This window comes from Typha angustifolia, chromosome 13, assembly GCF_048772165.1.
Source record: "Typha angustifolia cultivar Huaian chromosome 13, ASM4877216v1, whole genome shotgun sequence".
Taxonomy (NCBI): domain Eukaryota; kingdom Viridiplantae; phylum Streptophyta; class Magnoliopsida; order Poales; family Typhaceae; genus Typha; species Typha angustifolia.
In genome coordinates this window covers 14404317-14427474 of record NC_133251.1, presented here as the reverse complement: position 1 = coordinate 14427474, position 23158 = coordinate 14404317, and the positions used below count along the sequence as shown (strand labels likewise).

The 23158-nt window shown below is 38.3% G+C and overlaps 3 protein-coding genes and 1 pseudogene across 3 annotated transcripts; 3 read left to right on the top strand and 1 right to left on the bottom strand.

The window, feature by feature from the left end:
* Positions 1–1791: 1791 nt before the first annotated feature.
* LOC140774111 (ACT domain-containing protein ACR4-like) lies at positions 1792–4950 on the top strand (annotated as a pseudogene).
* A 2670-nt stretch (positions 4951–7620) lies between these two features.
* LOC140774837 (ACT domain-containing protein ACR6-like) lies at positions 7621–10506 on the top strand. The gene is made up of 7 exons (XM_073117983.1): positions 7621–7807; positions 8451–8496; positions 8611–8725; positions 8833–8900; positions 8991–9587; positions 9664–9768; positions 9851–10506. The coding sequence occupies exons 1-7, from the start codon at positions 7734–7736 to the stop codon at positions 10190–10192; spliced, it is 1347 nt and encodes a 448-aa protein (XP_072974084.1). The 5' UTR covers positions 7621–7733; the 3' UTR covers positions 10193–10506.
* Positions 10507–10653: 147 nt separating this feature from the next.
* Positions 10654–13500, bottom strand: LOC140774838 (large ribosomal subunit protein eL8y-like). The gene is made up of 7 exons (XM_073117984.1): positions 13414–13500; positions 13185–13232; positions 12893–13094; positions 11605–11774; positions 11310–11438; positions 11121–11213; positions 10654–11041 (listed from the first exon to the last, which is right to left on the bottom strand). Exons 1-7 carry the CDS (start codon positions 13414–13416, stop codon positions 10910–10912), a joined length of 777 nt encoding a protein of 258 aa, XP_072974085.1. The 5' UTR covers positions 13417–13500; the 3' UTR covers positions 10654–10909.
* Positions 13501–14912: 1412 nt separating this feature from the next.
* On the top strand, positions 14913–21583 carry LOC140773669 (DEK domain-containing chromatin-associated protein 1-like). The gene is made up of 11 exons (XM_073116354.1): positions 14913–15420; positions 15537–15570; positions 16327–16406; positions 16491–16550; positions 17048–17155; positions 17237–17317; positions 17413–17490; positions 19418–19970; positions 20584–20681; positions 20774–20804; positions 21015–21583. The coding sequence occupies exons 1-11, from the start codon at positions 15001–15003 to the stop codon at positions 21227–21229; spliced, it is 1758 nt and encodes a 585-aa protein (XP_072972455.1). The 5' UTR covers positions 14913–15000; the 3' UTR covers positions 21230–21583.
* Positions 21584–23158: the final 1575 nt, after the last annotated feature.

Here is a 23158-nt window from a genome sequence, read left to right as displayed (position 1 = left end):
TCTCAGCTATACTATTAGGTTCATTGTGCTCGTGGCCTTTGTTGTTTCATCTAATTGTGTAGAGATATTCTTAATTCCTCTTTTTTCCTTGAGATATTGAGAACCACATTAGAGAAGTAAATGGAGGAAAATGCCATCCTAACATTTTTGTACATTTCTAAGTTTCTCATGACCAGGTTATCTAATGTTTAAGATGCCCTTTCTCCTGTCCTTTGGTATATTAGGGCAAGTTAGTAATCGCTCTACTGGTGTGTGTTTGAATGTATTTGTCATACAAAGTCTAACTTGGGAATATTATAAACTTGCCCTAATATTTTTCCTTAGAGAACCACAGGGAGTGCTACATGTTTCAATGCTTAATTGTATACTGAGTGCTACTGCAACATATTAGGTACATTTGCTCATGCTACAGAAAACAGCACATGGTGCCCCCTTTAAATATGCAGTTATGGTTGAACAGAATAATACTGGTGTTCTTTGTTTCACCATGAGACATGCTGAGATGTTTTATCGTACTGTGTCTGTAAGTTCCTACACTCTAGTTAATCTTGGACAGTTTGTGGACAAACTTTCAGATGCTGAAGAGGAGATTCCATGAGGAATCCTTGTGTTAACTCAATAGCGAGGCACACGAGATGGTAAAATTTAATTTTTCATTAAATTTCGAGCATCTCTGACAATTATGTTTGCTGACCAACAATATATTCATGGTCTGATTGCAATGTTGCCATGATCCAAGAACAGTTAACTGCCCTTTTTGTCTGCATCCATGGGTAAGAAGCTTGGTTGTGTAGTTAATATGTTATCTGTCTGAAGAATACTATTTGATTGCTAATAGTAAAGATGCCTAGTAAATCAGCAAGTATAGTTAAAGCTAGAGAGCAGATTGTTATCAACTGCAGTAGATTTTGCCGATAGGAACCATTCAATCCACTGATAGATGAGCTACTGAATATGGCATTGTTTCGGATTACCCCTCAAGGTGCATCGGAAGACAAACTCATATTTACTTTTAAGACGGTGCAATTATTTAGGTTATTATTGTAGCCTAGTAGTTGAATCTTAATAAATTTTTCACTAAGACTAAGTATGGCTCTGTTTTTTTTATTTATTTTTAAAACAGTTAGTCTAGTTGTCCAACCTATATTTCGGAGAGTACTTGCTCCTGCTATTTTGCATATAATTAGCCCATGGGCCATGGTCTGTCAAAGCCTGCAATTCATGAACCTGCTCCTAAAATTAAATGATGCCAATTATGTTCCGCCCATGATAGGATGCATCACATGGTAAATTGGTAAGCATCTACCTACTGGACTCAACCAAATCTTTAAAATCTTTAAAAGGTGCCAAGCTCCATGAACCCCATCAGAAGAAAATCTTAAAAGAATTCTCTACACAAAAGGTAAGGTAGACAAGTGTAAATAGGAAGATTGGCATTGGGAGATCCTTAGAGATACACACAAAGGTATGGTGCCCCAAAGGTTGAATCCACAACCAAGAGGTCAAATAGAAAGAGAGAAAAGGAAAGACAACATAACATAACATATAGATAACACTGCATCTCCCTTGACCCACCTAAGAGATCCATCCGCAAGGTCACTTTGAGAAGGGTGGAAGACTGGAAGATAATGAGGGACCACCCCTCTTCCACCATACCCATACTTTAAAACCAACACATCTTGTGCCATATGGTGGGTGACTCACTATTTTAATACATGTAATATTAATCTCTCTCTCTCTCTCTCTCTCTCTCTCTCTCTCTCTCTCTCTCTGCACACAATTGTAGAGGAGTGTTTGAATCTTGTAATCCAAGGGGCAGCAAAAAGTGTTTCTCTTTCCTCTTCAATCCACTCTCATCCAATTGAAGAGACGCCAAGCAATCACAAGCACAAGCACAAGCACACGCACAAACCCACCACGCACAAAAGGATAATAAAAGAAAGGTGACATCTCCATCCCATAAGCTTATATAAAAAGAGTGAGATAGCACAGGGAGGAAAGATATCAAAGTACACTAAAGAAGATAGAAAGGAGGAATCCTTGGTTCTCCTCTTTCCTCTGTCTCCCCTACCCCCCATTGAAAGCAGAGGTTGGTTTCACCATGATGAGTTGTGGGTCTCCTCCTACTGAAGTTGAGGATGAGTATGAGAAGCTGGTCATTCGAATGAACCCACCAAGGTGAGAGCTTTGCTGAGTTCTTTTTTGTTGGTATGAGCTTTTGATTTTTGTTCAATTTGGATACCTTTTTAATCTATTCGTTTCTTTAGAGTCACCGTGGATAACACTTCAGATATAGCAGCCACTTTGGTGAAGGTGATCTATTTGGGATGTTTGCTGTTGTTGGTCTTTTGGACTTTTCTCTCTTGGATTTTGACCTGTGAGTTCTTGTTTGGTTTCTGTCGCAGGTGGACAGTGCTAATAAATTTGGGAGCTTGTTAGAAGTAGTGCAGGTTTTGACTGATTTGAAGATTACCATCAGAAGAGCTTATATTTCCTCTGATGGAGAGTGGTTTATGGATGGTGAGCAACATTATAAAAATGAATTACAACTATGTACATGGTCTTCCAATTTTATTCTTCTTTCAGTTTATGTTATTGAGTAGACTGCGCACTTGTTTTCAGTGTTCCATGTTGTAGACCATGAAGGAAATAAACTTTCTGATGGCGAAGTCATCAACAGGATTGAACAGGTGGAGTACCAATATCCAATTGTTTTCTCTAAGTTTCATTTCATGCCCTTTTTTTTTTCTTCCAGTAGTGTGATCAGCCAAGGTAGTACCTTTTAGTTTGGGAAAGTTCTTATAATGGAACATCTCTGTCCGTAAATCAGAAGAGAAGCTCATTTTGAAATTCATAAGTTCGATTTGTTTTAGGTCTAGTACACATTGAATCAACTTGGATTAATTTCTAGTACACATTGAATCAACTTGGACTAATTTAACTCAGGGGATGTGGATCTTCATACTAGTTGAGTCTTTAAGGTTTGTGAGCAGAATATAACAAATTTCTTTTTTGTTCAAGTACTTCTTAAGAATCATTGAAGTTGTCCATTTTAGCACCATGATTTCCAGGTCATTTACAGAGAAGAAAGGACATCTGCCTGTTGATTCTTTTAGCATCTTCCTTTTAGGTAGTACTGAAAGTATTTAATCATTGTAATGGATTTATTCCCGATAATGCTTCAATAAGGATGCTTTTTTAACTTCCTTTCGATGATAACTTTTGTTCAATAACATCATATAACAAGTTCTTCAGCAGTCTTTCAAAGTTTTGATTTTGTGGTTTTCTTCATCTTGCAGTCATTAGGTGCCAAAGCGCTTAGCCTTCAATCTTCAAAAAGTTCAGTTGGTATTCAAGCCATCGCAGGACATACGTCTGTCGAACTGATCGGGAGAGATAGACCAGGGCTACTTTCAGAGGTCTTTGCTGTTCTCACAGACTTAAGTGCAATGTCGTGGCGGCTGAGGTCTGGACCCATAATTCACGAATGGCATCAGTAGTTTATGTAACAGATGGTGCCACAGGTGGACCAATTGATGACTCCGATCGGCTTGATAAAATCAAGGTATTGCTTCGCTATGTCCTAAAGGGGAACCGAGATAAACGGAGTGCTAAAACAGCAATCTCCAAAGGTGTGACCCACAAAGAGAGGAGGCTCCATCAAATAATGTGCGCTGATCGAGATTACAACAGTGAAGATGAGAGCTTGGAAGAGGAAGAGGAGACCAGTGATAGGAATAAACCATTTGTTACAGTCGAGAATTGCATCGAGAAAGAGTATACGGTTGTGAATGTGAGGTGCAAGGACCGCCCTAAGCTACTCTTTGATACTATCTGCACTCTGACTGATATGAAGTTTGTGGTGTTCCACGGTACTGTTATAACTGAAGGACCAGAAGCACATCAGGTTTAACCTTTAGCCCTCCTTAGTTACTACTGCAACTTTCGAGTTACCTTCTTCTTTCACAATACATGGTGTCCCTTATATTTATTGCTTCTAAAGTTCTCACCGACTGACTCTCTTGATTCTACTTTATGCTTTTTAGTGCTATATTGTGAAGCTTCTTGGATCTGATTAGTCTTTGTTAGATTTGACATTGAATTGCTGATAAGCTTGGAACTACTCATCTAAATATCTCATAATGTCAGCTGAACCAGAAATTATTGAGAAAGCAACATTTGCTTCTGTGATAAAGATTAGTACCTTGAAGCACACACTGTTATTTCCCTCTCACTCTATTCTGTAGGAATACTATATTAGACACCTTGATGAAAGCCCTGTGAGCTCCGAAGGTGAGCGGCAGCGACTAGTTCATTGCTTGGAAGCTGCAATCCAGAGGAGAAACACTGAAGTATGTGTACAATTAAATCGAATATTTTGTCAATAAATCCTTGCTGACTTCACAGTGAAGTAAGAATAATTTCACATTCCAGGGCTTAAGGCTGGAGCTCTGCTGTGAAGACAGGGTCGGCCTCTTATCCGATGTTACCCGAATCTTCCGAGAGAATGGTCTTGCAGTCAGCCAAGCAGAGGTATCTACAAGGGGGTCTCAGGCCATGAATGTGTTCTATGTCATGGATGCATCAGGAAACCCAGTTCAGAGCCACACAATTGAGTCTGTTAGAAATGAAATCGGAGAGAGAATTCTCCATGTCAAGGATGATTCGAGTTCGACGTCAAGGGATAGTGGAAGGCTTTCTTTTGGAAACATGATCAGGTCCAGATCAGAGAAGTTTCTCTATAATTTGGGCTTAATAAGGTCATGCTCTTGAGACTGACAGTATACCGAAGTAAGTCACTTGGATTGTTTCTGTAATGCTTGGATGTTAAGAGTTTATACTCAGGCATCCTGGTGATCTTAGTTTAGGCCTTACATCCAAAGAACTTCGTAAAATTCTTAGGTAAAATGGACATGTTGATCTTGTAAATATAGCTATTTCTTGACATCATCAGCGGATTATTCCTGGAAAAAAAAAAACTTGCAAGCTTTTCAAGCTCTAAATTAATCCATCAATGTCACTGTCTTCAAGAAGGAAAAAATTGATCCAAGTTTTAGAAGACTAATAACAATGGGTTACAGTCATCTTTAGTGACAAGTGATCAACTGAGTGAATAATCTTACAGTGGATGAAAAGCATCAGAAGCCTTGCAAACAGAAGGATAGAAGTTGATCTAAAATTCAAGTCCCTCACAAATGTAGACCTCAAGTGCAGCTTTTAGAATCAAAGGTATCTTGTTTTTCTTACCTTTAAGTTAGGTCAAGTTGAATGCCAATAAACTAGTATTTGTTAGTTAAACCTAATGGATTCGGAGCAGACATACTTGGATCACACTTTAGTTTTCTTGCTAATAAACTAACAAAAAGTGTTAGACAAAACAGCGACGGCCAAATCTCAATGAAAACTAAAGCCAAGACGTATTGATCGGAGATTTCTAATTTTGACATTTATATTTGATCATAAAAGTATAAAAATCTAAACGAAAGAGAACAGGAATATTATTGTTACATGAATGGTTCTAGGATTTGTCTTGTCATGGGATGAGCACATGTAGGATTCAGAGGAAATCATGAGGGGGGGTCAGAACATAGATACGCTGATAATAACAGCTCATGCTGTTATTATTAGGCCATAACGAGATGACGCTTGTGACAATGATTGCTTTCGGTGCTTTTTTGGTGCTTTGACCCCACCCCCATATATATATATATATATATATTGAGGGAGAGAGAGAGATAGATAGAGAAGACTTGGTAGTCTTCAACTTTGGTCCCTCTCCTCTCCTCTCCTCTGATCCTATCCCTAAGTTGGGCGAGAATTAAATTCGTCACTTGCCCAGTTGACCACTTGCCCCACTGATGGATTTCTTTCCGCGTTTTAACGCCAACTCTTCCAAACCTGATTCGAGCCTGTTAAATTAAATTTGAGTTAAATAAAACTTGAAATTCAACGTCTAACCTCTAAATTTATTTTTTTTAAAAAATATTTGGTTGCTAGTATTGTGGGACCCGCATCCAGGAAACCTGTGGCATCGGACCCGATAAAGATCCGAGATCTGCTTCTCGGGTCACGTGACTCGAGTTTGCAGACCCACTAGCTTACTCCTCCTGCTGGTATGATGTGTACCGACACGTGTAAGCCGCTAACCGATTAATCATTTAATTATGTAAAAAATGGGTACCAACACACACTTGGCGTGTACAAATCGGTCCACTTGTCCCTTTGAATCTTTTGGAGAACGGAGAGCCTTATAACCAAACCTTTTCATCAGGGCTACCTTATAGTGCTCTCATATCCCCCCCCACCCACCGAGATATATTATTCTTTACCTTGATTTGTATATATATAAAAAAATATATTAAAGTCATCAAAGTACTCCAAGAGATTCATATCTCTCTCTCTCTCTCTCTGTCTCTAAGGATATTTTTCACATTCCTATTCTTGATTCTCCAAATTATCCAGCTAGCTCCCTGTTTGGCCAATGAGGCACCATAAAATTGTTCTCCCACACCCACAAGCAAGGAATATTCAATTGTGCTAAAGATACCAGCATCAAGTGCACCAAAGAACAATATTAATGAAACCGAAAGGAGATTTTAACTAATTAAAAGTTTAGTCATACATGTCAAACATTTCGTTTGATAGTTGAAGGGTTAAAGATACAATTGACCCTTAATTATACTTAGCATGATTTTGGGCCCACCAATACCGTTAGCCGCCGCACCCTTCCACGCTCCGAAAGGCACAATTAGGAATAGGAACAAGTTTGGGCCCTACTTGGGCCTGTAAGATATTTCGACCTTATGACGTGGCCTGACAAGGTCCTTTCGCTTGGCTGACCTGGCAGTTTTCTAGTGGATGAATCCAGTGGCCGTTGTTCTTTTGATTATCAAAGCTCCGGGTCGCTCAGGTAACGGTTGCATTAAATCGAAAATAAAATACTCCCCGGCTGGGATGAGGCCACGTGTCCCACGTCACTGACTAATCAAACGCCTGCTCCTCACTGGGAGGTGGAGCAATACCAAGAATTAGACCGGATTTGGCTCATTGGTCCAGGTTGGTTATAAAAGATTATGGATACTTTCGCATGATACTCGTTTCTATAAGATATTTTAATTAAAATTTAAGATATGATAGGATTCAAATTTTAAGGTAAGAAATATTATTTCATAGGATGCTGCGACCTTCGATGAGGAAGTCAACGAGCAAATCACCGCATCCGACCGGTCCAATCGAACCGGCTCTGCCCCCCAAAAGGAAAAAAAAAAATCTCTTCCGGTCCGAAACATTCCGCATGTGGAACGCTTGCCAAGAAAGATCCCGGGGGGCAGATCCCCTGCCCTTCTCCGTAAGAAAAAGATACATCTTTATTGCCCGTCAGGCCACCCGGCCAATAAAACCCTGCCACGGCACAGAAAGATTCCAAGTCGGAGTCCGGGCAGCCCCTTGCCCGGGAAATCAAGTTGAAGAGGGTACTTAAAAAGTTTTAAACGGCTAAGGAAAAAAAGTAAAAAATAAATCCTACTATTCCAGTAATTTATTCTTCTTCCTATTAAAAACGCGCGGCCTTTCCTTTTCTAATCCTACCCCTCTCTCTCTCTCTCTCTCTCTCTCTCCTAAATCTTATGCTCTGTTCTCTTGTTGAGTACTTATAGGTGAGATTGGTGCTTCTCTTCTCTATGCTTGTTCTTTCTTTCGCTATTTGATTGGAGGTTGTCTCTGAGAGGCGATTGATGGGGAGTTTCCAAGGAGCGGATGTTGATGATGATGAGTATGCAAAGCTTGTTAGGAGGATGAACACACCAAGGCATGATGTTTTCTCATATGTTTTTTTTTTTTAAAAAAATTTATCTGATTTGATTTCATTTGGGTATATGGTTTTGAACTTAGATCATACGTGGGTTTGTTTCTTTGTTCGCATTTAGTTCATGGTTTTGGTTGTTTTTTGAGTTCAGGTGTCAAGATTTTTAACTTTGATTTCCTTGGTCTATTATGATTTACTATGAAATTCTTTGTTAGGCTTATTAAGTTTGCCTTTATTGTGCTTTCATTGCAGGGCTTAAGTTTAGTTGTAACAGCTGCAGTAAACTTCTTTTCTTTGCATTGATGAGATGAAGTGCCTTTTTTATTAAAAAAAATGTCTTTCCTTGATAAGAGGATTAGTTCATAAAAGCTATCGTCCAAGGTTTATACCTTTATCCTTTATTCTGTTTTATATAATACCTTTCTGAGAGTCTGTTGAGCTTATATAATGGAAGGATTTTCTTTTAAAGATTCATCTCCGATTTTGATTTAATTTTGAATTTTAATTAGTTTATCCGGTGTACATAGAGAACTTTGGAGTTTGATGTATTGGGTTTTCTTCTCTTTCAATTAAATTAGGAAGCCTTTACTTTTGCCTATGTAGCCCCTTATATGATCCTTGTTTTCTATTCCTCTCACTGTTGCAGGGTCTTTATTGAAAATGATACATGCGACAACGCGACTGTTATTAGAGTAAGATCTGATTTCCATTCAGAATTACAGTGACAACAGCTATTTAGATTATTTTTTGCAAGCATAAAGTATTTTATTTTTGTAGCTACTACTAATGTTTATATATCCAATCAGGTGGGTAGTGTTAAAAAGCACGGCATTCTACTTGAAGTTGTTCAATTCTTGGCCGATCTCAACCTTGTCATCACTAAGGCCTATATATCTTCAGATGGAAGTTGGTTCATGAATGGTACGTTCTTTTATTCCCAGCTTAATTCAGAGGAGGAAGACAAAATATTGAATTCTAATATTTCTATACGTAGTTAATTTATCGATCTATATCTGATCATTGTTCAGTGTTCAATGTGACGGATCGTGATGGAAACAAACTCTGGAACAAAGAGATCATCAGCTACATTCAAGAAGTAAGAAACTTGATCTGATTTCTGAACAATGAGTTACTATTCTGAAATTTACATAGCTAATGCGTTGGTCTCAATTTTTTTTTTCTGCAGTCCATAGAAACAGATGATTGTAGCATTCCTTCAGTCAGGAGCTCAGTTGGTGTAATGCCCTCCAAAGAATACACCTCCATTGAGCTAACCGGCACAGACCGGCCTGGCCTTCTCTCTGAAGTATGCGCGGTACTCAGAGACCTCAACTGCAATGTAGTGAAAGCCGAGGTCTGGACACACAACACACGGGCTGCCGCTGTCGTCCATGTAACCGATGAGACCACGGGGCACGCGTTTGAAGACGCAAGGAAACTTTCCATGATCGAGGAATTCCTTTGCAATGTTATGCAAGGGGATAGCAGTTCAAAGGGAGCAAAGATGGCTGTCTCCTTGGGGCAAACTCACACCGAGAGGAGGCTACATCAGATGATGCTTGATGATAGAGACTACGAGCAAATCGGAAAGGCACATTGCGAGGAAAATAAGAGTAGGCCTCAGGTTGCCATCATGGATTACAGCGACAAGGGCTACACAGTAGTAATTCTGAAATCAAAGGACAGGCCAAAGCTACTGTTTGATACTCTCTGCACTCTCACAGACATGCGGTATGTTGTGTTCCATGGAACAGTGAACACTGGGAACAATGAAGCCTACCAGGTATGTAAACACAACAATGCACGATAAAGTTTGATATTAGTTCAACTTTCTGAGACTGTATACTTCTTGATTGTAGGAATATTACATTCGACATGTTGATGGACACCCGATGAGCTCTGAAGCGGAGCGTAGTCGAGTTATTCAGTGCCTTGAGGCAGCTATCGAAAGGCGAGCATCAGAGGTAGCAACTTATTCTATAGCTACTGAAAGTTAATCATCTTTGGTGAAGCTTGTCAAGCTTAGTACACTGTTTTGGTTCTCAGGGACTTGAATTAGAACTCCAGACAGAGGACAGGGTTGGACTTCTTTCGGAGATCACCCGAATATTTCGAGAGCATGGTTTGTGCATCAGAAGGGCAGAGATATCTACAAAAGGTGGAAGAGCTGTGGACACTTTCTATGTATCTGAGATATCCGGGAACTCTGTAGATGCCAAGACGATTGATTCGATCCGCAAGCAGATCGGCGAGATGAGCCTAAGGGTGAAGAAGAATTATCAATCTCATAAGCCTTTAAATGAGACGAATACGGCACGATTTCTCTTCAGTAATTTCTTCAAGGGATGCTCACTTCAGAGTTTTCAGTTGGTTAGATCATTCTCCTGAATTCAAATAGGCGGATCCTGGACACAACTTTGACACGGATTGACATAGATTTCATTCATGTAAATGTCTTGAAATCCAGTAACAAGATTATTAATATTGACTGAATTGATGCAATTCTGACATAAATTGTGCAGAGAATGTGCATACTTCGGTAACTCACATCTGTAAATATGCTGTACATAAACTCTTTTATATTGTACAGAGAATGTACATACTTGAGCACAAGTTAATATGAAAATTTAGGTGGACTATCAGTAAATATCACTTGTATGATCAGGTTGGACAACAATTCTTTTTTCTGTCATCATTTTGTCAAGACAAGGAACGAGTATTCTTTTATCCAAATCATCAATCTAAGATGATTCATTTTGACACTTAATTTCTTATCTTTCTTTTTAAACATTTAACCGTGTTGTAAATGTTGATGCCAAAACACAGCGTTGAAAAACTTACAACTACAATTAGTTAGACACTTGATGATGCTGCATCCATATTCATATGATCACTTCAAGACGATTTGAAAGTTGAAACCACAAAAAAGTAGACAAAAGATGAAAAAAAAATCCATCTGCATCCAATGATGACATACAAAAAAGAGAAGGTCAAAGATAAATGTCTAATCTGGAGACTAGTATATGGGCTCAATGTGCAACCATCTAACTCCAATAAATCAAATGAAACAGGTAACCAACTAAACCAAAATTTAGCGTGGGAAATCTAGGTCATTCTCTGGGCAGCTTCCTTGGCAAGCAGCCTTTCCTTGGCCTTGGACTTCGCCTGAGATTTGGAGCCCATAATCCCACCACCCCATTTCTTTCTGATTTCGTCAAACTTATCGTTGAAGTTTGCCTGAACATTAGATCAGAGTTGGTACAAAACTTTAATAGAAAGAGCTAAAGACTAAGAGCAGCATAATTTGTCTACCCACCTTGATAGCTTCCAAAATCTTGCTAAATTCAAGTTTATCCTCATTCTTCACAGTCGTCAGACACAAAACTGATGCAGTCTTCTTGTGGACAATCTACAAGAAAATCAACACAAAAAAGTCGCACTAATTCTAGCAAAAACAAAAAAAAAAAAAGGAAAAGAAGGAACAAAAGCAGCGTGAAATTTATACCGCTCCAAGACGGGCTTTTCCTTTCACGATACAATAGGGGATCTCCATTTTCCTACATAATGCTGGAAGCCAAACAACCAGCTCAATTGGGTCAACATCATGAGCTATGACCACCAACTGTGCCTTGTTCTGCAGAAATGAGAAAAATATCAATGCTCGGAGCCTCCAATGTTAACCATTTGGCTAATCTATAAGTAAATGCACCACAAATACCAACTAGGACAGTGTTATGGTAGTAAACCTCAAGATTGACAACAAAAATGTTAGATGACAGATACCAAACAAATTAATGTACCTGTTCAATGAGGTAAGTGACATGGTTTAGACCATACTTCACAACAATGGGTTTCTTGGCTTCAACAGTTTTTCCTTCAGCTGCTGCCTCAGCTCTCTTCAAAAGCCGTTCCTTCTTCGCAGCTTTGTCTTCAGGTCGGTACTTGAGAAGCATCTTGAACAGGTTGGTTGCTGCATAGAATATGAACATCACATAATGGACAGGAAGCCTTTATAAGAACAAAAAGCTTCAGCACATCAACAGCCCCAAAGAACAGCTTTCAACTATATGAAATGGAGATGTACCAAATTTTGTATTCATATTCTGATCGATTAAAGCTGGAGTTTTAGATTCCAGGAAAACTTAAGAAACCTATGAGAAATTAAAAAGGAATAGTCTCTGGACAACAGCACACAGCTGACAAAAAAGTCAAAAAGAATTTGCTTCTAGCTCCCAAAGAAAGAACGCAAGTGTATTTTGAAACAAGTAACTAAAATTAGGCATAAAGAATAGTTAAAGAAGATCTGATACGTGAATGAAACAAAAAATAATCCTACTCCAGCATTCTCTTTAATGAAAATGGCTAACCAACCTGTCCATTTAAAAGCATCTGACAGATTAACATATTTGTCTTAACTCTTATGAGGCATTCATCTTGCATAATTGAAAGCACCAATTTGACTCTATACTATACATGTTAGTCGTTAGTACTATCACACACAGGGCAAGAACCCGGGAAGGGAGGGCTGGGACAATTTATGTAGAAAGTATTTTTCACAACATCGACCAATATAAATGAATAGGCGTAGTCTAGAATACCAGTACCGCTTCATTAAACCAGCTCGACGGTTAAGTCCACTAGACAGAAGTAATCTGGTACGCTGCTTAAATCACTAGATGGATCCAACATTTTTTAACATGCAGACATCTACTAAAAGTAAAAAAGGGCAAGAATTTACCACTATCCAATCTATATTTGAGTGGTATTCATCCCTAACAAAAATTATCCATATCAAACGCCAACAGCACCCTCATTCAAAAGGACTTTGTGCAACACCTAGAAGGATCAATATTACAGAGAAACTGAAGCTCTTTCATTCTACCTAAAAGTAAAGAGTAATTGAGTGAATGACAACTAGATGCATTGCGAACACAGTGTTTAGACACACATAAGCACAGATTGGTCCATATAGCCCTAAGTTTGATACCTTTAAGTATAGGAAAACAGAAAAACTGTATAAAGCTGAAGAACTAAATCGATAATTAAATAATGACGCAAACAAGCAGATTAAAATAGATTAGTGGTTACCGAGGTTCTTATCCAAGGTCCTAGTGAACTGGTTCAACGCAGGCGGCACCTTCAACCTCTGCTTCAGGATCCTCCTCTGCCTCTGGATTCTCACCACCTTCGGCCACTTCACGAAGCGGTGGAGATCCTTCTTCGGCGGCAACGCCCCTCCGATCCCAAACTGCTTCGGCCGTTTTTCGAACAGCGGATTCACAACCTTCTCCTAGAGATCAATAATAAAGTAAACGTATTGAAACATTTAACAGCAATAATCATATGAAAATAAATGTTAAAATAGAAAGAAAAGAAATACCGTCTTCTTCTTCGCCGGCACCGGCGCCTTCCCACCTCTCTTGGGAGCCTGCGAGATAAATTAAAAAAAAAAAAAACTTTTGAAGAAAGAAACCAAATACAAATCTATAAAGAGCTCGAAACAAAGTTTCAGATAAAATGCGATAGAAAAACCCAATCTTGAATGCAGAGGACGAGTAATCGGAATCCACGGATAAGAAGCCATAGAGTAACAACGAAGTGATCGTTACCATTTCGGTGCTTCCCTCCGAATAAGGTCAGGGTTTCGAGAGGACGGAGACTGGAGAGGCGGAAACCTTAGGGGAGGGAAAGAGTCGGAGAGTTTTATTTTTATAGAAGACCTCAACGGCGTATTGGCTAGTGCGATCAAAACCGTCGGATGTTATGATCTTAAGCTTACGAGGCATTTATGGCCGTCCGATAGGCCAGTGGGAGATCGAAAATGCGGCATGTAAAAACCCTAGAAAAGTGGGTCCATTCTATGGGCCGGGCCGGGCCAGGACAGCCGAATTTAATGGACCATGAGCCCATACGCTACAACGAGGGTTAGTCTAAGCCAACTCTTCAAAAAAATATGCACTCCAAATATATATATATATATATATCTACAGAGAGAGAGAGAGAGAGAGCATTGTATGAAAAATTCATCAATAATCAAACTTAATATCAATGAGGAAAATGAAATCCTCTATTGCTCGGTAAAACCTAATTATGTAGCTTTCAAACTACATGAAGTAAAATTTTCTTTAATCAAATTCTATTTTGGGTTAATATATTTTTACCCTTGTACTCTTTTAATATCATATAATATTTATTTAAAAATGATAAAAAATAAATAAAAATTAACTTTAAAGTGACTATCATGATAATAAATAAAGAGAAATATGTTTAATGCCATATTTATTATTTTAAAAAAAAATTGTTGATAGGTATATAAGTTACCTAAGTTGCTCGTGACTTTTGGGGGCACAAAGAGTACCCATTTTTGTGGTCAAATAAATTTATAGGGGTGCATAGTTTTGCATGAAAAGATGCGTCATCTCATAGTAAGATGCCTTCTTCTTCTTTCAAATTGAAATTTTGCACCCCTTCAAACCGTTAATTTTGGATATAAAATCTAAGGCTAATAATTTAGTGAAAAGTTGAAGAAGTGTTAGAATAATTTTCGTCCAAAGTACAAGCAAACTGTACTTAACTCTTATTTTTTTCATTTATAAAAAAATAACAAGTAAATAAATTAAATAATTAATGAGTATATCATAGGATAAGTTTTGTCACATATCTATGAGAGAGATCAAGAACCATCTTTTCCATTGAACTGGAACAGGAAGTGGAAGTGGAAGTGGAAGTGGAAGTGGAAGTGCATAGCCTGCAAACTTGAACCACTGGGGACCACCTCGGTACACGTAGGCAGATGCCCAAACGACCAAAGTTTGAGGGCGCGCCTGAGAAATCCGGACCGCCCGCTCTCATTTTTTGGCACGAAATTTGAAACCAACCTTTACAGCCCGCTTTCTCCACGACCAGTGCTACTCGCACACCGAAAGAGTACTCAAACGGTGACCAATGGGCCCCAGGACTACGGGTCCCGCAGAAAAGAGCCAACCAGCGAATGGGGGAACGCGGCAGCTTTGCTCCAGCGCCTGCGTGTCAATGCATTGGTGCACTTTTCGCGTGTGGAGTTCTGAACGGAATCCGCGCTCATCGAATGCACCTTAATTGCCTAAAACCCTCTTGCCACTCTCGCTGCCATCTCATTTCCACTGCTCGCAAGAACTCTCTAGGGTTTTACCGGATCGATCTCGTTGGCGATCTCCATGGCCTCGGAAACCTTAGACGAGAAGGATAGCTCCGGCGATGGGTCACCTCCCATAGGCGAGGAGGAGAAGAAGGTGGGTTCGGATCGAGGAGAAGAGGAGATGAAGGACGAGGTTGAGGGCGAAAAGGAGGAGAAGGAGGAGGAGGAGGAGGAGGAGGAGGAAGAGAAGGAGGAGAAGGAGAAGGAAGAGGAGAAGAAGGAAAGGGGGAAGAAGAGGGGAAGAAGAAAGAAGGATACTGGAGAGGAGAAGAAAGAGGAGGGGGAGGGGACGGAGAAGAAGGAGAGGAAGAGGAGGTCTGTGTCGAAGGAGGCGGCGACTCCGGTGTCTAGGCCGTCGAGGGAGAGGAAGACGGTGGAGAGGTACTCGGAGTTGACTCCGAGAAGCACTTCGGCCAAGAAGGCTATTTCCATCGAGAAGGTAATGGAGCTTGTTTGAGGCTTTTGTGTAAATCTTTTCTGTAAATTATGATTTTTTATAAAAAATTTCCTCCTAAATCGAGTTATCTTGATTTCAGTTTTCTTTTGTTTTTCTAGGGTTCTGGAATAATGCTAAAAGACATCCCAAATGGTACTCTTGCTCTTGATTATTCCTTCTTAGTCATTTCCGTTTCTTGTAGTCCTTTTCCTCTAACCATAGTACCGCAACTTATTTTTGTAATGTTTTAAACTGAATAGTTGATAAGTTTGATTATCCTGACCATTTGACAGTAAAGGATCAAGGATTATGTAAGCTCGGAAGAGCAATTGGTCCTATTTCCACCATTGAAAGGGGGAAAAGCAATTGTAACACTGGTTATAATTCTATGTGGAGTGACAAATTAATGGGATGGGAAGATTAGGGAAGTGACTCAGGGTGAAATAGGTTTTGCCATTTTGGGGACCCTGGTGTGGTCGGGGTGGCAGCCTAGGGATAGAGAAATAAATGAGTAAGCATGACAAAAGGTGGAGTAGACTAAACCAGGAAAGATGAACAGCAAAGGGGTTTCAATGAAATTGGATGAAAGTATTGTGAATATCTGCATTTTTTCAGAATCTGCATTTTCTCAGAATATTAAAGTTTCAAAATTTCAATGTTCAAGTAAGCCACTGAATGCTGCTATCTACTCCTCGCTGACAAAAAGCGAAAGCGACTGTATGCCCTGGTGGCTTCTAAAAGCATTTTTTCCAAATTAAGTCTGGTCTACTGTTTCCCCTAATTTTGGGGCACAATCAATTTAAAAAGAAAGAGAAAACTCAGAATGTCATTTCTTTCAAATGAGTTACACCAGTAGGTCGTCTTTGATAATGAATATTTGTATAATTCTATTTTTCCTGATCATGTCAGTTACCTTCAAGCTATCAAAAAGGAAGGGTGATGAAAATCTCCAAGCTCTTCATACAATTCTTTATGGAAGAAAATCAAATGTAAATATCTTTCTGAGTTTTCTCCTTAGTTATTGTACTTGCACTATATGCTGCTCTAGTTAATGGTCAAAGTTTTCTTTGTAGGCTCATTATTTGAAGAGAAATATTTCCCAGTTCTCTGGTTTTGTTTGGACTGAGAATGAGGTAACTTAAAAAATTTACTTCAGTAGTATTTCTTTTGTCAACCTATGCCGGGTCTTGGTTCTATAGGCATTGGTTTTATGCATTCTAGGAATGTTCTATCCAATCAACATATAAGTTTGGTATTCTTTAGAAGTCAAAATAACGAGTGCCTGACCTTTTGTTGTTTATTATTCTGATAGAGTTGTCCTCTAGAAATACTTTTTTTTTGGGTCTTATAATAGTGCAGGCTTAAGTGCTTAACATAGCAGTTTCAGGATTCATTTCACATTTTTTATGGTACTGTGCAAGACAATAGATACAAGATGGGTCTGTCGAATAGGTTTGATCTACACATTTCAGTACTTCTATGCATATCGTGGAACTGATCAAACTATGTCAAGAAAGACATAATATATTGAACTATGCATGTTCTGATTTATTCAGGGTAATTATTTCTTTATTTATCTAGCACTTATTTCTTGTTGACCATGTTTGTAATTGATCATTTTGTTTTCCAGGAAAAGCAAAAGGGCAGAGTTAAGGAGAAGCTCGACAAGTGTAGCAAAGAAAAGCTGCTTGATTTTTGTGATATACTAGATATTCATTTGAAAGCCACTGCCAAGAAGGTTGGTTAGTTAAAGCAGATGAAATTTAACTCTAGTTTTGTATTAAAACAGAAACTGTTTTCATACCACATTTCCTTTCAGGAAGAGGTCTCCTCAAAACTATTGGAATTTTTGGAATCTCCATATGTCACCAGGGATCTTGTACTTGCTGAGAAAGAAGAAGTATGCATCTGTTGATGTCAAACTGGTTTTTTTTTAATTGTTTCATACATCCCTCTTTGACATAGGATTGTCTTTTTGTTGTGTTATTCTTCCAGAAGGGTAAGAAACGGGGGAGGACTAAAGGAACCAGTCGAACAACATCTGCAGATGCATCTGTAGAAAGAGAGGCTAAGGTTTATGATCCTTTCTGATCACATTTTTCTGTGTTATAGCTTTGTTACGTCATGTAATATCATCACCATTTGTCCAACTTTTGGAGTCACACTAACTTATAGGTGCTAATGTATGTTGCTTCATGTGTAATTAACATTTTCTTTGTTCATACATTATATAACAGGCATGATAGAAATGTGGAAAAAGTTTCTACTGTCTTCTTTTTTAATTAATGATCGTATTGAAGTACATTATTAATTTTTCTATCTGTTCCTTTTGGCCTCTATGTATGGGTAGCATAGTAAACTTTCTGGTATTGCTGTATTTTTTTGCTGAAAATGTTTTATCTTCCAGTTTTTATTGTAAGCATGTAAGCCATAAAGACTAAGATTTTCTTTTTCTACTAACAGTAGGGTCTAAGTGGAAAACCTACTCATGACTGAGTTGCTGTTTTGGCCAACCTATCCACTTGTACATTTTCTTTAGTATGACAGGTAAATGCAACATGTTTTTACTTCATCTTTTGGATGTCTAATAGACTAAAAAGTAACTCACCTTTCTGTTTGAATAAGCTCTCACCTATAGGCTGTCCAGATGAACACAGGATACTACTTATTAGGCTACAATTTCCATGCTTTTCAGCCTCTGCAATGGTGGTTGCGCATGGCAATAACGGCAAAACAGCAGCCATAGAAAGATGCCCATATATCGTTGTCCGTATCACCTAAAGCTTCTTTACTGATTCTGTAGTCTACATCATTTTAGTGTGCAGTACAAAGGAAACAAGACTAATCAGTTCATTCTTAAGTGGGGTGCACTGTTTTTTAGCTGAAAGTCTCATAGGCAGCTTAACATTCTTTCCTTTTATTCAATGTAACTAATAGGCCATTAGGAAATAAAAAAAAGTTGGTGTGAGTGTTGAAGTCTAATTTCTTTGGATGGCCATGTAATTTAGTTGAAGAAACATAAGAGGTCCTTGACGAGGTTATAGAAGGCCAGAAAATGTTCACAAAACCAGTCACCTAATTCTAAATTTTCTGTTTCTTGGAAGATGGGAAGTCACAGAGAGGGTGTGTTTTTACAGTATATATATTGTATATGTATGTGTGCGTCTGTGTCTGTGTGTATCTTTTGCCTCATTCTAAGTGTCTTAACTTCTGGTAAGCAATTGGTGTTGTGCTGCACTGACCATGATCGACTTATATATTATTAAATAATATATAGTAAATACATCTTCTCTTATTATTTCATTGTAATAGTTCTAGGAGAATCATCCAAACCAGTGAACCACACTACACAGCTATGTTTCTCAAGCAAAGGACAGATATAATGTTAGTTCATGACCAATCATAGTCCTGCTTTCTCGTTGTTTTTAGTTTAAGTAGAAGTATAAACTAGGGATCATTCACATTATTGTCTCCAAGTTGAATCTGTTTAGTTAAAGCTTTATAGTAATTGGTTTCAAATTATACTCACATGGCCACATATCTTGTCAGCCAGTTCTCTTGGTGTTTAAGGAAGACAACAAGCAACAAATGGAATAAGCAAGAATCAATAGTATCTTGGTGTTTTGATTCTTAGTATAATCACCTGGCTCAAGCAAGCTTCATCTTTTAGATGCCTGTGAGAACTTTTCACATAAATAATATTTCTTGTTTTACAATAGATGTTTTGGTTCCTAGTCAAAAGTATCAGCTAATGTTATATAAATGTGCATTTACATGGCATTATCGCAGTGTTGCAAAAGTTCTTGTTCTCAATAACTTTGTCGTGTATTATGGAAGACAGGTGAATAGAGGAAGAGGAGTTATATAGCTGTCCCAAGTAACTAGGACTTTATTGTTGTTACAAGTCACAATATTACCTTATTATCCTTGACAATGTGATAATAGTCTTTGTGGAATATAACACTCCTAAATAATCTGTGGAGCTCTTGTTGATGTTCAGAGACAGAGAAAGAACAGTAAAGAATCAGTTGAAGCTCAGGAAGAAAAAGAAGATCATGAAATCTCTGCTGACTCAAAAGATGCATCAGCTGATGAGGAAGATGATGAAGATTCAGCGAAAAGTGACCATTCTAAGAGTGAAGATGAGGAAGACGAAGTAGAACCTGTGACAAGCAAAAAGGTGTCTGCTGAGAAGCTGAAACAGAAGGGTGTTGGCTCTAGGACAAAAGAAAAGAATTCCTCTGTCAAAAAAGATGCTTCTGTGAAATCTGAAAGAAGTCCTTTGAAAGGACTTTCAAAGAAGATTGCTTCAGAAGATGAGTCTGATGAACAAGATTCTTCCAAGGATAAAAGCAGGAGGGACTCGAAGGCCTCATCGAAGGTAAAAGACAAACATGTCAAGAAAGATTCAGGTAAAATCAATAAAGGTTCCTCAGAATCTTCTCCAAGAAAAAGAGGAAAGAGCCAGAGTAGTAAAGCAGCAACTCAGAATGAAAGGGCAAGCAAGAAGCATGCTGGTAAATTGGAGCCAAAAGCATCCACCAAAAAACAAGGTATAGTTACAATATTAGTAATAAATCAGGTCCTCGACTGCTGCTTGTTCTCTAAAAAATGCTATGATAATGATTCTTGACAACCCAGTCTTTTGTTTTGTGCATTGTAATATGTTTAGTTGCAAAGTTAGTTACAAGGCTTTTGCGAATGGATAGTTATTTGGTGGTACTGTTGACCTGCTTCTGCCAAGATGTTATATTAGCTAGGCTATTTTGCAATAGCAATCTGAACATCTGTTTAGTTTGATGCTTTAATTTTTTTAAATATCCACTGCAGAAAGCTCTGCTAAAACTAGTACTTTTGCAAGTGTTGAATTTAATTTGCTTACAGTGTCATTTTGTTCTAATCAAGGGTTAGGTGCTGGTTTCGACATATAATGATGGTTTATGATGGTAGGGAAAATTTACTTGGTGTCACAAGTTTTTGAAAGTTAAAATTTTCATTCATTGAATAATGTCTTTTTTTGTGAACCCATATCTAAAATTTCAATAGACCTTTTGTTTTGTTTTACTTTATGGCGTCTAGAAATCTGGATGTGATCCTATTGCTGTCTTGACTTTCGGATCTGCTGTAGTGCTTTTATTTTGTTTTTATGTTCCACCATTATACTAGGAAAAGGCAAGGGAAGTCGAAATGCCAGCTCTGGACCCAGCACAGAAGAATTGCATGCAGTGGTTAGCGACCTACTGAAAGAAGTAGACTTTGATACAGTGAGTGCCAGTACCCATTATTTCAGTATTTGTTGCTTTTTTCTTTCTTTCCATCTTGATGCTAATGGCAGATTAATTTGAATCCTATGCAGGCAACTCTGGCTGATATTCTCCGGCAACTAGGTATGTACTGCTCATTTGATGTACTAATGTGTAATGACATCTTGGAAGTAGCTCATTCACAATGAAAGATAACATTTATAGGAAATATAGCTTATAGGAGTTCTATGTTCTCATATTCTATAAGAATAGAAGTGGGAATATACTAGGGAAAAAGCTTCTGTGATACATCTAATGTATGGATTTTGACACTGCAATTATACCTCTCTGCAGGGGCTCATTTTGACATGGATATGATGGATAGAAAGGCAGAAGTAAAACGCATAGTAGAAGACGTGATAAATAGTATGTCTTGTGATGAAGATGGCGGTGAAGATGAAGATGGTGGTGGAGATGAAGATGATGAGGGTGATGAAGGTGAAGATGGTGCAGATGGCTCTGAGGGAGAAGACACAAAGGAAGAATCAGATGGGAATGAAGATAAGTAGCTTGTAGAAATGATTGCCATTGTGCTGGTCCATTGTGGCATGCATATGAATTTGGCTGTTTCTATAACATGTTAGAGATCTTCTGGAGGGTTAGCTTAATATATGGCGGAGGGGTATCATTTGTGCTGGCAGCTGCAGAGCCCCTAACAATTTATACAACTGCTTTCTGTACCAGATATTCATGGCTGCCCTTATTATCTCGTTGTACAATAGTCTGTTTCTTCAACTGTAGATCTTTTTCCTCTTCTTGCTTCAGGCGGATGGCCTTTGATTGTAGTATGAAGGTCATTAGCTTGTTACTTTTTGTCCTATTAGTTTTGGAACAAATTTAAGCTTTCTCATGCAGTTTCTTTATGCTATTTACTGTTCCATATTATAGACTGGACTCCAGATGTTTCTTTCCCAGCTATCTGGTGAGAGTTCTTTACTTTGCTTTTTAGTGTTTCAAAGTGCTTATTGCTATAGTTTGAGCTTTTCAACTTCTAATGATCTGTTTGCAGATTTAATCATGGCCGTGGAGCTCTTCAGAGAAGCTGTGATTATCTTTGTGGAGATAACCTTGTGCAGAAGAAAGCTGAGATTCTATCTATGTGATGTCTCGCCTTCTCTCTCTGCAAGGATGCTCTTAGCGGTGTACTGAATTTCCTCAAGCACTTAAGAAATTTCTTCAAATAGCTGCCAATAGGGCCTACTGATTTGGTGGAACTTCTGATGAGGAAGCCTTCATATCAAATGTTTTATTGCTTGATTTCATTTATCTAACATCACCGTAATTTACAAATATTTCCAGCTTGTGTGCTGTGATGTTTTTCGAGTCTCAAGCTTTAACTAGATATTTTGGGTATAAAATTGTTATTCTGAGATGCCTGCTGTTTTTCTTTTGACAATTATTTCCGTTTCTAGGTTATGTATAGTAAGGTGCTTAAGAGAATTTAATGCTGGCGAAATGTTCATAATTTTTTCTTCTATTAGTGTGCTCATCTTTTGGTTTAGAAGTGCTCAAATGTCGTATTATAGCATGTTTTTGATATTGTGCTCAGGTATTGTTTAGTTTGATCATGGATCAGCATTGATGCTGATATCTATGGATCCACCATGTGTAATTGGGTTCACTAGTTTTAACAATATGATAGTATAGATGCGAAGAGCTCGCTACTCTTTACATCTAATGCTCAAATGCAATAGATAAATCAACTTAGATTCTTGATATTACTCGAGTTCTTTCTTCTTCTAATAGCCTGCATTTTAAGTTGTCCTTTCTTCTTTTCCTATGCTACTTTTATTCGATCTTAGATAGTCCTTTCTCAATGGCTTGGGGTGGTTGCCTAAGTTGCTCATGACCTGAATACAGTGTGTTGGTAATCGTAAGCATACGTTGGAAGGTTGTTCGGATAAGTTTTATAAAGCAAGCAATTGAAATATATTTGTACAGGCGTGTTTGGGTTGTCCTTGAGCAAGTATTCAACTGGCCTGGTAGCCGCTATGACTTCTTGGAGAAATAATACTCAATCTCAACGTTTGATTACATTACGTCTTTTCTCTGGTGGGGGATATATCTATTGTTATCCTCTCTCGGAAGGACATGATTTAGCTTTGAGAACTACAGGCGATGTACATATCAAAATTATTTTATACGCTCCCCTTATTGACATTAGGATACAGATATTTCTTTTATCTCGGATTCGGTCGGGTGGGTTAACTAAGACAGGCAAGATCCATTTGTTAACCTAATCATTATAATATTTTTGAAAATGTAGTATATTTGCAAGTAGTTCAACTTGCACCAATTAAAGAACTTTTTGTTCTTCTCTCCATCTTGTTTCTTGCGCTTTGAACATTCAATAATTTTGAACTAAAAGATATTTAATTCCAGACCTTACGTACTGACAGGCAAAGCTCTACTCATCCTTCCAACCTTTTAACTTCTTT